This window comes from Staurois parvus, unplaced genomic scaffold (genome assembly GCF_062004578.1).
Source record: "Staurois parvus isolate SC_StPar_1 unplaced genomic scaffold, SC_StPar_1.0 ptg000423l, whole genome shotgun sequence".
NCBI lineage: Eukaryota > Metazoa > Chordata > Amphibia > Anura > Ranidae > Staurois > Staurois parvus.
This window is the reverse complement of record NW_028318219.1, coordinates 3600127-3614961: the sequence shown is the minus strand read 5'-3', so window position 1 is coordinate 3614961 and position 14835 is coordinate 3600127. Positions and strand designations below refer to the sequence as shown.

At 45.8% G+C, this 14835-nt stretch overlaps 1 protein-coding gene across 1 annotated transcript; it reads left to right on the top strand.

Moving 5' to 3' along the window:
* Positions 1–1701: 1701 nt before the first annotated feature.
* On the top strand, positions 1702–13649 carry LOC149454577 (zinc finger protein 574-like). Its single transcript, XM_089687355.1, has 3 exons — positions 1702–1757; positions 8489–8577; positions 10827–13649. The coding sequence occupies exon 3, from the start codon at positions 10844–10846 to the stop codon at positions 13436–13438; it is 2595 nt and encodes an 864-aa protein (XP_089543481.1). The 5' UTR covers positions 1702–1757; positions 8489–8577; positions 10827–10843; the 3' UTR covers positions 13439–13649.
* The last annotated feature ends 1186 nt before the right edge of the window (positions 13650–14835 follow it).

The following is a 14835-nucleotide window of genomic DNA, read 5'->3' as shown; positions in this document are numbered from 1 at the left end:
AAATATACAGGAGGGACCCCCTAGGTTAAATGGGACTTTTAAGGCATAAATACATAAACTAAAAATATATGAAATTTCATATATGCTACTGACATCCCCAGTGACACCAATACAGTGAACAGTGCTAAAAAAACCCACTGACACTGTACTGGCACTGGGCAGGAAGGGGTTAACATCTGGGGCAATCAAAGGGTTAACTGTGTGCTGTTTTACTACGTGGGCTGTGTGTGTGTTTCACTGTAAGCACACTGCTTTGTATGGCTCTGCTATGCAGAGCCATACAAAGCAGTGTGCAGGAGCTGACAGGAGAGAGATCTGTGTTGTTTATACACAGGTCTTTCCCCCTTTCGTAATTCTCGGAGATCGCCGGCCAGGTGCCAGTGGGGAATCACCGACCAGGACCTGGTGATTGAAAGCGGAGGCCGCGAATGGCAAACACATATATATATATATATGTGATTTTGCGCATCTGTGCCGCCCTGTAGCAGTATTTCTGCTATAGGACATGGTGGAACTGGTCAAAGTAGAACTTTTTTTTCTCATTTTTAGATAGAGTAAGGGAGGGTTATAACCCCATCGGTTTATTTTTTGCCATCTCTGTCCCATTGGGGAGATTTCCCTTCACTTCATGTCCTATAGCCAAACAGGAAGTGAGAGGAAATCCCTGCAAATTAAAGGAATTCCTTGGGGCCCCCCAGGTCACAAAACTAGTGTCCTGATTGGAAGAATTTCCCTCTATTACTTTTCTGGGGACAACCCAAAATTTTAGATTTTCTTTTACTTTCAGTGATAATAGTAAACAGGACAAATAGAGAGGGGGAATCTCCCTAATGGGGACACAGACATGAATAAAAATTGACGGGTGTACTAATCCCTCTCCACACCATCCAAAAGTTGTTCCTTTAGTTATACTTAAAGGCAATTTTCTTAGTGGATTAGAACCCTTGTCAGGCTTTTATTCCTGTCTGTGTGAAGGAAAATCCAATTTTTTGACTTGTCACCAGAACAGAGGGGAAACCTTCCAATGGGGACACTAGTTCTAGTGATAGGGATTCCCTCACTTTGGAGGGATTCCCCCTCACTTCCTGTTTTGGCTACGGAACAGGAAATGAAGGGAATTCTCCACAATGGCACACAGAAGGAAAAACCTGACAGGATTTATAATCCTTTTTTACTCATTCAAAATTAAAATAAAAAAAATTGCCTTTAGTTCTACTTTAAAAGGGGATCTAAATGGCAACCATTTTCATGATCAGGGGCGGACTGACCATTTGGAAACTCGGGCGCTGTCCGAGGGCCCGGGGTCAGTAGGGGGCCCCATGAGATGCCCCTGGTACCTTTTTCATAGGCTTTTTTGAGTTTGGGCAAGGACACAGGGGCCCCATGATCCCCTATTGCCCGGGGGCCCCATCAGTTGTCAGTCCGCCCCTGTTCATGATCATATACCTGTCATGCTTCCATAACAACTCATTCAATAGGAAAGAAAACAACACTTATATACACCGGCTGTGAACCTCATAGAGGATTAAGAAGAACACGCAGCCATGGTCACTACCTAGAAAATGAAAGAACAAACTTTTTGGGATGTTTCGCCCACAATAAACATGGCGCTGGCAGTGTCACGTCTCCGCCGTCGCTTCCTAAAAACGCCTCGAAGAAGGACATTTCTGGTTGGTTCGCTGTCTCCCGAGGCCAGCCAACGGGAAACCGCCTTGTAATCGCGTGCAGAGTGCGGCGCGGTGTGTGGGTGAGAAGAGGTGAGGTGTACAGGGGGGGAAGAGGGGGGACAGCGGGCCTGTGACCCGCAGAGCTGACACTCTGACTCTACCGAGGGCTGTCAGGCCTACACCAGCCAGCAATTTAAAGGGACATTCCCTCGTATTACTTAGGGTTGGGGGGGTTCTCCTGTATGTGGAGTCAGTCACACTTGTGTCGGGGTATTTGGTGAGGCCTCTTCACTGTACAGCCACCAGAGCCCATTTTTATATACAACATGAGACTTTTCTGTTCGTTTCATCTAATTGTATATATATTTGGGACATTTGGTGCCATTGTGCCCCCCTCGGTGTATCTCAGGACCCTGTAGTATGGCAGCACATGTACAAGGCGCAGTACATCTCTGTGTTCGTACTGGGAGTCCCCTGTCATGTGACACACTGTCATTCAGGCCCGCCCCCTGTCATGTTGATCCTTTTGGCTTCTGTAATGTGAGGCGGTGAAGTTGGAGCTCCTGATTGGTGTGCTTGTTCCAGTCCCTGGGGATCAGAGAGTGTTACAGACGGAGGATCAGTATGGATGACGGATAGAGGACCGTAATGGCGGCCTGGGATGGGGGGGGGGGGGTTCAGCTTTTTTTTTTAAATTCTTTTCCACCACCCTCTGGCCCTTTAAGAGGATCTGCATGCCAGAAGGCGGGCTTTGTGAGAGCTGTGATTGGCTGTTGCCTGATCGGAAGCACCTGATCATAACCAATGATCTGTCTGCAAAAGCTTAGACCACGGGTGCTCAACCTTTTGAAGAGCGAGGGCCACTGAAATAAATGGGTAACAGGTTGCGGGCCACTGAAGTGATTGGGTAACAGGTTGCGGGCCACTGAAGTGATTGGGTAACAGGTTGCGGGCCACTGAAGTGATTGGGTAACAGTTTGCGGGCCACTCAAAGAGTTCCACTTACCCTGTCAAAAAATAAAAGTCAGCACCTACAAAAACTGTAGCTGCTGACTTTTAAAAAAACAGCCACTTGCCTGTCTCTCGGTCCCGTGGTGTGTCCCCCGCAGCCCGTTTCACCGACTGTTCTGTATTTCAGGAGGCCGGCATCTTCAGTGTGGGCACCCAGCTGTGACTGCTTGCAGGTTCACAGCCAGGTACCCACTGCGCATGCGCGAGTAGCGCTGCACTCCATGAATGGTCCTGTAGTCTTCTGGGACCTGTCACGTGTCCCAAAAGGCAACAGGGAGTGAGGATACCTTCCGCTTCCGATCGCCTCGGCGATCAGACCGGAAGTGGGAGTGGGTACCTGTCAAATTCGGGTACCCACTCCCGCCCCCCAAAGGGGAGCAGTCTTTAAAGCAGAACTTCCCCTTTTGGGTGGAGCTCCGCTTTAAGTGATTGGGTAACCGGTTGCGGGCCACAATGAAACTGTGCAGAATTTCAAATTTTTTATGTTGAATAGCATAATGAACATTTTCCTCCTGCAGCAGCTGAATTCTGGCGGGAGGAGGAGGAGGAGGAGAAACCAGCTTCAAAAGGTTGAGCACCCCTGGCCTAAGCATTTGCAGACAGACCAATGGAGAGGATTGGGACCTGTATATGCTGCCCGTACTGTCCAAGTGTAAAACCGAATGTGACACGGAGGCTGCACGGGCCCCCTGGAGCATGGGGTGGGGTCACCGTTGCGATCACTGGTGCTGCTACACCAGTGGTTGAAGTGGTGTAGTAAAAACATGTCTCAACTATGGGATTTTACTGCCCAACAAACCGCAAATGTAAAAGAGCCCTTACTGTCCTGAGTCCCTTTTTAAGGCTGTTTTCAGCACAGTTTTCCTTTCCTGCAGGTTAGCTGCACTTTGCCATAGACTTCTATTATATCTTTTTCTGAAAGTGCAACACACCTACAGGATATAATAGAAGTGCGCTTCCGTGGTTTGAGGTCGCGTGTCGCATCAGAGGGCTCCGAGAGCCACAGGTTGGGCACTATGCAGTGAGTGTGCTCGGTACAGAGAGCTGCCCCCCAGGGACGCATAAGGGCAGCAGCTCTGTGTGACTGCCCACTCACCACAATATCAGGTAATCATCCTGCATTTTAGTAAATTGGCTGCTGGAGGAGTGGTTATTATGACAGGCTGTTTAACCCCTTACCTCCCCAGCACCCATATAAATAGTACTGAATGCCCCAGGGGGCAGGAAGAATCGTCGGTTGTGAACACTGTCACAGTGGTCACATGATCAGAAGCTGGTCCTGCTGGAGAGCTGTCTTTATGCAGTGAGCATGCTCTCATCACATAAACATCCACCCAGCAAAGCATATGTGTGCCGTGTGGACAGTAAAGCCCACCTTTTTTCCACTGCACACACAGTATCTCACAGAAGTGAGTACACCTCTCATATTTTTTGTAAATATTTTATTCTATCTTTTCATGTGACAACACTGAAGAAATGACACTTTGCTACAATGTGACGTAGTCAGTGTACAGCTTGTATAACATGTAAATTTGCTGTCCCCTCAAAATAACTCAACACACCACCATTAATGTCTAAACTGCTGGCAACAAAAGTGAGTACACCCCGAAGTGACAATGTCCAAATTGGGCCCAAAGTGTCAATATTTTGTGTGGCCACCATTATTTTCCAGCACTGCCTTAACCCTCTTGGGCATGGAGTTCACCAGAGCTTCACAGGATGCCACTGGAGTCCTCTTCCACTCCTCCATGACGACATCACGGAGCTGGTGGATGTTAGAGACCTTGCGCTCCTCCACCTTCTGTTTGAGGATGCCCCACAGATGCTCAATAGGGTTTAGGTCTGGAGACATGCTTGGCCAGTCCATCACCTTTACCCTCAGCTTCTTTAGCAAGGCAGTGGTCATCTTGGAGGTGTGTTTGGGGTCGTTATCATGTTGGAACACTGCCCTGCAGCCCAGTCTCTGAAGGGAGGGGATCATACTCTGCTTCAGTATATCACAGTACATGTTGGCATTCATGGTTCCCTCAATGAACTGTAGCTCCCCAGTGCCGGCAGCACTCATGCAGCCCCAGACCATGACACTCCCACCACCATGCTTGACTGTAGGCAAGACACACTTGTCTTTGTACCCCTCACCTGGTTGCCACCACACACGCTTGACACCATCTGAACCAAATCCGTTTATCTTGGTGTCATCAGACCACAGGACATGGTTCCAGTAATCCATGTCCTTAGTCTGCTTGTCTTCAGCAAATTGTTTGCGGGCTCTTGTGCATCATCTTTAGAAGAGGCTTCCTTCTGAGACGACAGCCATGCAGACCAATTTGATGCAGTGTGCGGCGTATGGTCTGAGCACTGACAGGCTGACCTCCCCACCCCTTCAACTTCTGCAGCAATGCTGGCAGCTCTCATACGTCTATTTCCCAAAGACAACCTGAGCTCGTGCACTCAACCTTTTTGGTCGACCATGGCGAGGTCTGTTCTGAGTGGAACCTATCCTGTTAAATTGCTGTATGGTCTTGGCCAACGTGCTGCAGCTCAGTTTCAGGGTCTTGGCAATCTTCTTATAGCCTAGGCCATCTCTATGTAGAGTAACAATTCTTTTTTTCAGATCCTCAGAGAGTTCTTTGCCATGGGGTGCCATGTTGAACTTCCAGTGACCAGTATGAGAGCCATAACACCAAATTTAACACACCTGCTACCCATTCACACCTGAGACCTTGTAACACTAACGAGTCACAAGACACCGGGTAGGGAAAATGGCTAATTGGACCCAATTTGGACATTTTCACTTAGGGGTGTACTCACATCTGGGAGATACTGTATGTGTTGGGTGGTCATAAAGGGGTTACCCTCTTGGCAACTGTGTGGGGAGGGTGGGCCTTCATGCCTATGTGCTGTACATATGCTTCCATGGCAGTCTGAGGTTTCTATACTGTGAGTGTAATCCCAGTTCCCGCTCTCCGTCTGTGAACGGGAGCCAATGGGAAGGACGCTTGGCTATATGACCACCGAGACATCCAGTCACAGTGATTGGGAAGTGCGTCCTGCCTCCTGAGATTAAAGCAGAACTATACAAACTTCATCTCCAGCCATGCAGTGTCCCTGAGCTCCCTGCCCAACTACTGACATGTTTTTGGCGGCGGCCAGCTTCCGGGTCTCGATCGCCAGTCACTTTCATTGGCTGGGAGGAGATGATGTCACACCTGCCCATGTGTGGGAGGTTATTCAGATTCAGATGTGCCCAATTTCTACAGTGAGCTGAGCTCATACTGTGGGGGGCTGTCTACAGAACACCTCCATGTAGCCATGTTGCATTGAATTTTACATTTGAAAATTCCAGTGACTGCAGATTAAAATGGAAATGTAATTTTTAAATAACATTCAGTTACAATATGGCTTCTGTAGCAATTGTGTATGGCATATTATTATTTTTTTATTTGCCACAAAAGTGCAATTCCCCCTTTAAAGCAGAACTGCAGGCAAACCTAGGATGTAATTAATTTAGAAAAAATATTAAAACTGGATTGATGGTGAATTTTGCAGAAAAAATCAAGAGTAAGCACCTCTGTACTTTTTTTTTTTTTTCTTTCCCTGCCATTAGATGTCCTTAGTGTGTTGGCTAACTTCATTCAACCAATGTCCTCTGAGCCCAGGCTGTCCTGGACCCGCCTTCAGACAGTGAATGGAGGAGCTCATCCCTCTGTCAAACATCTTTCTCCTCCTATCACCATGTTACTTGTGATCACATGGATCTGTCTAGCTCATTATGCTGCTACTTCTTGACACTTGAGCCTTGCTGTACAGGGACTGTAATGCTGGACACACACCATCAGTCTTTTTTCGTTCAATCCAGTGGGCTGAACAAAAAAAAAAAGTTCAGGAGGAGATCCTGTACTAACTATGCAATGTTAGTACAGAGATCTCTCCGCTGAGCTATTGTGTTCTGACAGGGAGACTGCATTCCCCTGAGCACCCCCCCGTCATTGGCTGCCATTACTGATCAGATGCTGGTTTTCCAGCATTCCCGTTTACCAGAAGCCTGTCAGGCTGGTATACACATGGGCTGAATGTCGATCAGTTTCTGTTGTATCGGCCAATGCCAGGTACGAAATGCATGTGTTACCAACAGCTATGCCGTTCAATGGCCTGCTGATTGGATATAAAATAAAACGGTTGTTTATTTAGGCCTTAATGTTACACAATTATTATTATTATACAGTATTTATAAAGCGCCAATAGTTTGCTCAGCGCTGTACATTACAAAGGGGGACAGAACATGTGACAGAACAATACCAATACAATGCAAAACATGAGGGGATTGAGGGCCCTGCTTTTTCGAGCTTACAATTGTAATCTGATTGTAACCTGTGTGGCCAGATTTGACTACACTGGTTTTCTCTATTAACCACTTCCAGACCAGTGACGTACCCATACATTTCTGGACTTTGAGTGGTTACAGCAGGATGATGCCTGCAGCTGCAGTAGGTGGAGGTTCTAGAAAGTTGCCATCTATATATTCATGTGTACAAATAAAACTTCAGCGCAACAAAAAACTCCCCAACCTCCTGTGTATACCAGTGCTGCTGACACTTGCATGCATTTCCACACACAGATAGGTATATCATATATTAGTGCTGCGCATATATCCTTATATACATCAAAACATCCAGACCATGTGATTATTAAACGTTTGTGAATATAATGATTCCAACTTAAAAGTCTTTGATGTGTGATTATATCCGCGCCTCAATGATTAATTCCCAAACAGGTGCTCTTTATTGCTTATAGCCACATATATTCCTATAGGTGCTCCTCCACCAGAGATATATATATATATATATATATACTCTCACCTCCTTATATGACCCAAATTGCCTAACTCAAATACCGCCTTTCCCTTTTAACCCGGGTAGGTATACTGTATGGCTGGCTCCACTTTCCTCCTCACTCTGCTGCAAACGGTCTCGTCTCCTCTTTATCCCACATATCCTCCACATCCTCCACATGTAAACAAACGCTTGCCATAGTGTAGTACTTAAATATAGTGTCATTTATTAAAAAAAACAAAATGCACTCACATTTAAAAGTGTCCTGCTGGGACAACACAGTATTAAAAACTTGTTACAATGTGTTCAGGAATTTCCAAGATGGCGGCTCGTGAACTTCCGGTTTAGCGGCTTGACGTCATCGGCCCACCCTATACGAGTTAACGAGCCGCCATCTTGGAAATTCCTGAACACATTGGAATTACATTGTAACAAGGATTTTTTTACTGTTTTGTCCCAGCAGGACACTTTTACATGTGAGTGCACTTTGTTTTTTAATAAATCACACTATATTTAAGTACTACACTATGGCAAACGTTTCTGTTTACATATGCGGAGGATTTGTGGGATAAAGAGGAGATGAGACCGTTTGCAGCAGAGTGAGGAGGAAAGTGGAGCCATCCATACAGTATACCTACTCGGGTTAAAGGGGAAAGGCGGTATTTGAGTTATGCAATTTGGGTCATATAAGGAGGTGAGAGTATATACGTCTCTGGTGGAGGAGCACCTATAGGAATATATGTGGATATAAGCAATAAAGAGCACCTGTTTGGGAATTAATCATAGAGGCGTGGATATAATCACACATCAAGGACTTTTAAGTTGGAATCATTATAATCACAAATGTTTAATAATCTATCTATTCATATTGGTAGTTGAGGAGATGCCTTGTGCTGATATGAGGACGAATGTGCTGTCAATGTCTCAGCTTATGATTATTATTATACAATATCTAACCTGAAGTTATACTTTTTGTAGGTTACTTTTATGAACACACCACCTCATTGATGAGCCTCCTTGGTTAGCCTCCTTGATCAGCCTCCTTGATTAGCCCGGATTGAAGTCAGGTAGGTGATACTCTCATATCTGCATTAGTTGGACTCAGAAGACCTTTTTTTTAGAGTAATTTCATTTATCAGGACATTGACATGCATATGGTAGAACTGTTTGTTGCATCTAGTGTTACTTCTATACTGTTACACTACACAGGGCAGTCCTAAAACAGCACAGACATCCGTGAGATTTGTAGTATGCGATGCAAGTGATATTGCGCTTACAAATCTGTCTTGGCTGTTTTCTTAAAGAAGAAATCATTGGTAGCGGAATCTGGAAGTTTCATCCAGAAGTGATTTTCATCTATGGGTGGCCACTGTCCAGTGGATTATCCTGCTCACTCTATATCCATGGTGTCCATCCTATGGCCTGGAGACAACATGCACCCCTTTACAACTTTTTGTGTAACGTGTAATATTTCTCCAGTCTTTGACTGTCTCCTGAAGCATGTCTCTGATCTCCAACAATCCCTATAGCATGTTTACAGTCTTTCAGTCTTCAGCAGCATGTCTGCATTCTCTGACCATCTCTTGTATCACGTCTGCATTCTCTGACCGTCTCTTGTATCACGTCTGCAGTCTCTGACCGTCTCTTGTATCACGTCTGCATTCTCTGACCATCTCTTGTATCACGTCTGCATTCTCTGACCGTCTCGTGTATCACGTCTGCAGTCTCTGACCGTCTCGTGTATCACGTCTGCAGTCTCTGACCGTCTCGTGTATCACGTCTGCAGTCTCTGACCGTCTCGTGTATCACGTCTGCAGTCTCTGACCGTCTCGTGTATCACGTCTGCATTCTCTGACCGTCTCGTGTATCACGTCTGCATTCTCTCACCGTCTCGTGTATCACGTCTGCATTCTCTGACCGTCTCGTGTATCACGTCTGCAGTCTCTGACCGTCTCGTGTATTCTGTTGCATTTTATTTCCATCTCTTTTGTTATATCTGAAGTCTGGCCATCTCTTATATCATGTCCGCAGTCATTGACTATATCCTGGTGTCTTCTGTTTTTGACACTGAATATTCACTGAATTTTATGTGCGGCCCTTTGGTGGTGTTGAAGGCCGCCTTTGAGGCCCCCCATATCAAGAAAGTTGACCATCGCTGTATGTTTCTCTGGTAGTAGCCCCCTGCTGTAGTTCCCTGCTAAAGAGAATTGATTTGCTGATATTAAGTGAAAATTTTTAAAACGATGTTGAGGTTTGTTGGTGCTCCAACTGCTATCTAAAGGGCTGTGCAGGTGCCAGATCACGTGAAACCTGGCATTTTGTTTAGTAGGATTTCCTGCCAAGATAGGTTTAGTTTAACTGAATGTTTTAAAGAGACCCAGTCATAATACCTAATGCTGTCATTTTAACAATTAACACAGCTGTAATTGGGGCCCATTCAAATCAACACATTTTGTGCATTGAGACACATTGCATTAGGCAGTTCAATCAAATGAATAGGCTCTTACATCAATGCATCAGACACTGCGTGGTGCACTACCATGTGCTGCTGCAGCATGTTAAGTCTAGGGGATGAGGAATGAGGTGTAATACTTGCAGGCTTTCTCCATCTCTGTGAATGGTTCCCCTGAAGCTCCTTTTCAAAGACACTCCAGTTGCATGCTGACATCATTAAGTAAACTGCGGGATCAGTAGTCCTGCATTGTACATGAGGACACAGAGGGGACCATACACAGCCTCTAGCATCGGGGAGAATAGGAAAGTGTGAAAGCTTCCTGCAGCAAAATACAAGTATTGCATCTTAATCCTCCACCCCTAAACATGTTGAGCATTTAACCCTTGCAGTGTTAATGGGGGTGGGGGGCTGCTCCAAAGGTCATTGCCAGAGTTGGGCTTCACCTGTTCAGTTATAGGCACCTCAAAAATGAGAACCGCCTGACACTTTAGCGTGTCGGATACTTCTATTTTCCTGTTGCTGCAGTGAAATCTCCCTGCCATACTTTCTGTGCACCTGGGAGTCCTGGTTATTTCAGCCACTATTGCGTGTTCCAGCTCTTCATGTTCCATCCTCTACAACATCAAATAAATGGAAAATCAGCAGGGAGAGTTGGAGCCCCTCATAATGCCCACAGCAGATGTCAGATCTAGAAACTTATTACATAGATCTTTAGAGAACAGAGATCAATAGAGTCCCCGAGAGATTTTTCACTTACAGGGGAGGACTGATGCATTAACTGCAACACCTCATGATACTTGTTAGTTTTGTGTGTGGCTGGGTACGGGATGTATTGAAATGACAGTAATTTTCTCTTGGCAGTTAAGTCTTGGATCTGGATGAGTGGAGATGCTGCAATGACGGAGTCAGAAGAAACTGTCCTGTTTATAGAGCACCGTTATGTGTGCTCAGAGTGTGGAGTGGAGTTCCCCAACTTGGAAGATGCTGTTGTGCACCAACAAAGCCATACAGGTCCTGTACCAGAAGCCCAATACCAGGTCCTGGACCTTGGCTCCCATGAGAACCAGTACCAATGCCTAGAATGTGGACAGCTGCTGCTGACACCAGGTGACTTGCTTGCCCACCAAGAAATGCATATAAGGTTACTCCAAAATCCTCCAAAGCCAGAAAGCCTAAAAGCCAAACGCACATCTCGCAGTGAAATTCACTATGAATGCCAGGAATGCAAAGCTTTGTTCAACAGCCAGGATATGTGGCTGGCCCATAGATACACTCACATGGAACCCCAAAATGTGCCACAGTCCAAGGTGCTGTTACAGACAGAGGACCACGTTGTGGAGGACTCTATACAGCTCATGTGTGACCCTTCTACACCTGGTGAGGTCCACCTTGTTGCCGGTCCGCAGCATTTTCATGTCCCAACCTCATCACCCGCTGCAGTCTCCCATACACAAGTGTTGGTGGACCTGGAGCATTCCTATAAAAAGAATGAGGGTGTAGCGGAGGAGTGTGCGGTGGAAGTTTTGTTTTATAAGTGTTCTGAGTGCACTCAGCTTTTCCAATCTCCCGGGGAGTTCCTGGAGCACCAAGCCACCCATTTTCAAGGCCAGGATAATACCCCAGAGGCTAGCAGTCAGTCAAATGTGGCAGCACAGCCTTTGGCTAATGAACAGATAGTTGAACAGCTAGTAAAAGAGAGTGCTCCCCCTCCCCCTCACCATTCTGGACAGAAGAGTGGAGGTGTCGCAGCTCCTCCAGTAGTGAAACAAGTACTGGCTCTGAACAATGCTACACTGTCTTGTGCTACATGTAAAGCATCTTTTAAGAGCGACAAAGAACTTAAAACACACTTGTTATCTCATAAGACCGGTCCCTTTAACTGTCCTCTATGTAGTAAAGTGTTCCCTACACACCCAGAGGTAGAAGAGCACCTTAAGTCACATCAAGGTGAACATCATTTTCTTTGTGTGGACTGTGGCTTGGGCTTCGCCAGTGAATCTGTCCTGGTTAATCATCGCCGGACCCACCAGACCAACCCTCTGTACTCCTGTGAATGTGGCCAGACCTTTATCAACATGACAAAATTTCTGTACCACCGCCGAATGCACAGCACCAAAACTCAAGAACCTGTACAAGAGGAAGAAAAGAAATCAGACAACACTTTCCCCAGTACTGCCGGGGGCTTTGTGTGCTCAACTTGCGGTAAATCATTTCCTCTGATGTCTCAGCTGTTGCGCCACCAGCGTTTTGTGCATGCAATGGAAAAAAGGCACAAATGCCCGACCTGCAGCAAGCCGTTTAAGAAGCGCTCACATCTTCGCAACCACATGCTGACTCATACAGGGGAGCGGCCGTTTTCTTGCAGCGTCTGCAGTAAATCGTTCAACGCTCAGGCCAATCTGCTCCGGCACAAGCTTACACATACAGGGGAGAAGCCACACAAGTGTCAGCTGTGTGGCAAGGCATTCAGCCAGTCTTCAACACTCCAGCAGCATCTGGTCGTGCACAGCCAAACCTACCCATACAAATGCACAGAGTGCGGGGTTAGCTTTCACCGTCCTTACCGCCTCCTCATGCACCAATATCACCATACCGGGGAATACCCCTACAAGTGCCAAGTTTGTGGCCTTTCTTTCCTGCTCAAGAGATTACTGGAGGTCCATGAACTTAGCCACCGTGGTGAACAGCCTTTCAGATGTGCAGACTGTGGTGCCAGTTACCCATCTTCTCAGCGTTTAAAAGATCATCGTTGTAACCGGACTGGAGTTGGACCGGGAGATAAGTTGGAGTGCCCAGTTTGTGGTAAGAAAATGAATTCTGATGCTCAGCTTAATGCCCACATTTCAACTCAGCATGGTAGCACAGGAAGTGCTGGGTGCCCAGGTAAGAGTAAACAACCCCTGCCAGCACGGAATAAACCAAAGGTAAGCCCCAGAAGCCAGGAGTGCCTGGACTGCCATAAGACCTTCAGCACAGAAACATCTTTGCAAGTTCACCGCCGAATTCATACTGGGGAGCGGCCTTACCCATGTCAAGTTTGCGGCAAAGCCTTCCGCCAATCCACCCACCTCAAGGACCACATCCGCCTTCACACAGGGGAGAAACCCTTCAAATGTGATGTTTGTGGCAAAGCTTTCACCATTGCAGTGCGTCTAGCTGAGCACAAGCGTATTCATACAGGTGAGCGACCCCACGCCTGCCCAGAATGTGGACGTGCGTATCGTTCCTTTTCCAACCTTTGGAAGCACCGGAAATTGCACCGCGAGCAGGCTGTACCGCTGCAGGATCAAGAGACCCATGCCACTGACCTCTCTAACACTGTGGCAATAGTAGAGACTGTAGAAACCATTCCCATTATAGAGACTGTAGAAATTTTCCCAGAAGGCAGCGCCATAAATGTACAGGATATCCAGTTTGAGACTTTGCAGGTGGAGAATATACACTTGGGAAACATTCAGATTGGTACTTTGTGAATCAAGTCTACTAAAAAGTCAGGAACAGCATGTGAGTCACTGGAGCTACAGATCAGAGGTATCTATTCGGAGCGGTGTGGTGTGCTACCCATTTTGCTGATGCCGCACGGACAAGCCTTCGCTGTTGAAATCTGCTTTAATTATGTCCTTTCAGTATAACATGTTGTTGAAATGCATATTTTAATTAAACCCTCTAGTTATTTACCTTTTACTAGTGGCTTTGGACAGTCCTATGTGTTTGTTTTTTTTTTTTTTTTTTTTTTTCAGCTCATAAGAAATGTGCAAACATGGCGACATCTGCATGTCAACATCACCTGCTTTCTTTTTTTTTCTTTTTCTTCTGTGCATACTTCATATCCGAAGTCCCTTAAAGCAAACCTGCCATATAAACTAAAAGTCAAACCTATCCTCGTGTGTTTATGCTCTTACAGTGGAAGAGAACCTAAAACTGAACTGCACTGCATCTGAGCACCACAAACCAAAAATGCTCTTTATAATTCTCCGCGAACTCCCCCATCCATCCATGTCTCCATGCTTTATTTTGCTGAGCAATCACTTTGAAAAACTCCCCTCTAGCATTTCTGGCTGTAACCATCTTGAGTAAGGGCAGACGATTCATGTAGCAGGTACTTCCGTGAATCCATCTGCCCTTAGCTCAAGCATGCAGGCAAGAAGGTGTGCTTACCTAAGAAAACCCTTCCTGAAGACTCCTGGCATTTATGACATCATCTGCCTAGGTCTGAAAACCAGGAAGCAACTGAAGAAATTAAAAGAAAAAAGAGGCTTAAAGCAAGCAAATATGATTTAAGTTCCTATCTATCTATTGAAGCTATCAGCATTAGAATAAAGAAAAGAAAAAGGTCAATGTTGATTGAAAGACTGAATTTCCACTAACTACTCCTAAATATATTGGTACTTTAAAAATCTGTATAAAAAAGCCAAAAAATAATTTTTTATTTTTTGAAGCAGAGCTGCTCTTCAGACAATCTATTAATGTAAACAAAGTGTAATTTATTTATTTCAGGTACTTGTATAGCGCCGTCAATTTACGCAGCGCTTTAGATATATATTGTACATTCACATCAGTCCCTAACCCTCAAGGGGTGTACAATCTAAGGTCCCTAACTCACATTCATACATACACATACTAGGGACAATTTAGACAGGAGCCAATTCACCTACCAGCATGTCTTTGGAGTGTAGGAGGAAACCGGAGTACCTGGAGGAAACCCACGCAGGCACAGAAAGAACATGTAAACTCCAGGCAGGTGGTGCCGTGGTTGGGATTCGAACCAACGATCCCTAGTACTGCCAGGCGGAAATGCTAACCATTTAGCCAGTGTGCTGCCCCATCACTTATAAAAAGTGTATAAAAAAAGTTCAAATCGTGCTAAAGT

Coding starts and splice junctions, on each gene's coding strand:
- LOC149454577 (XM_089687355.1), top strand. CDS start 10,844: ATGAGTGGAGATGCTGCAATGACGGAGTCAGAAGAAACTGTCCTGTTT.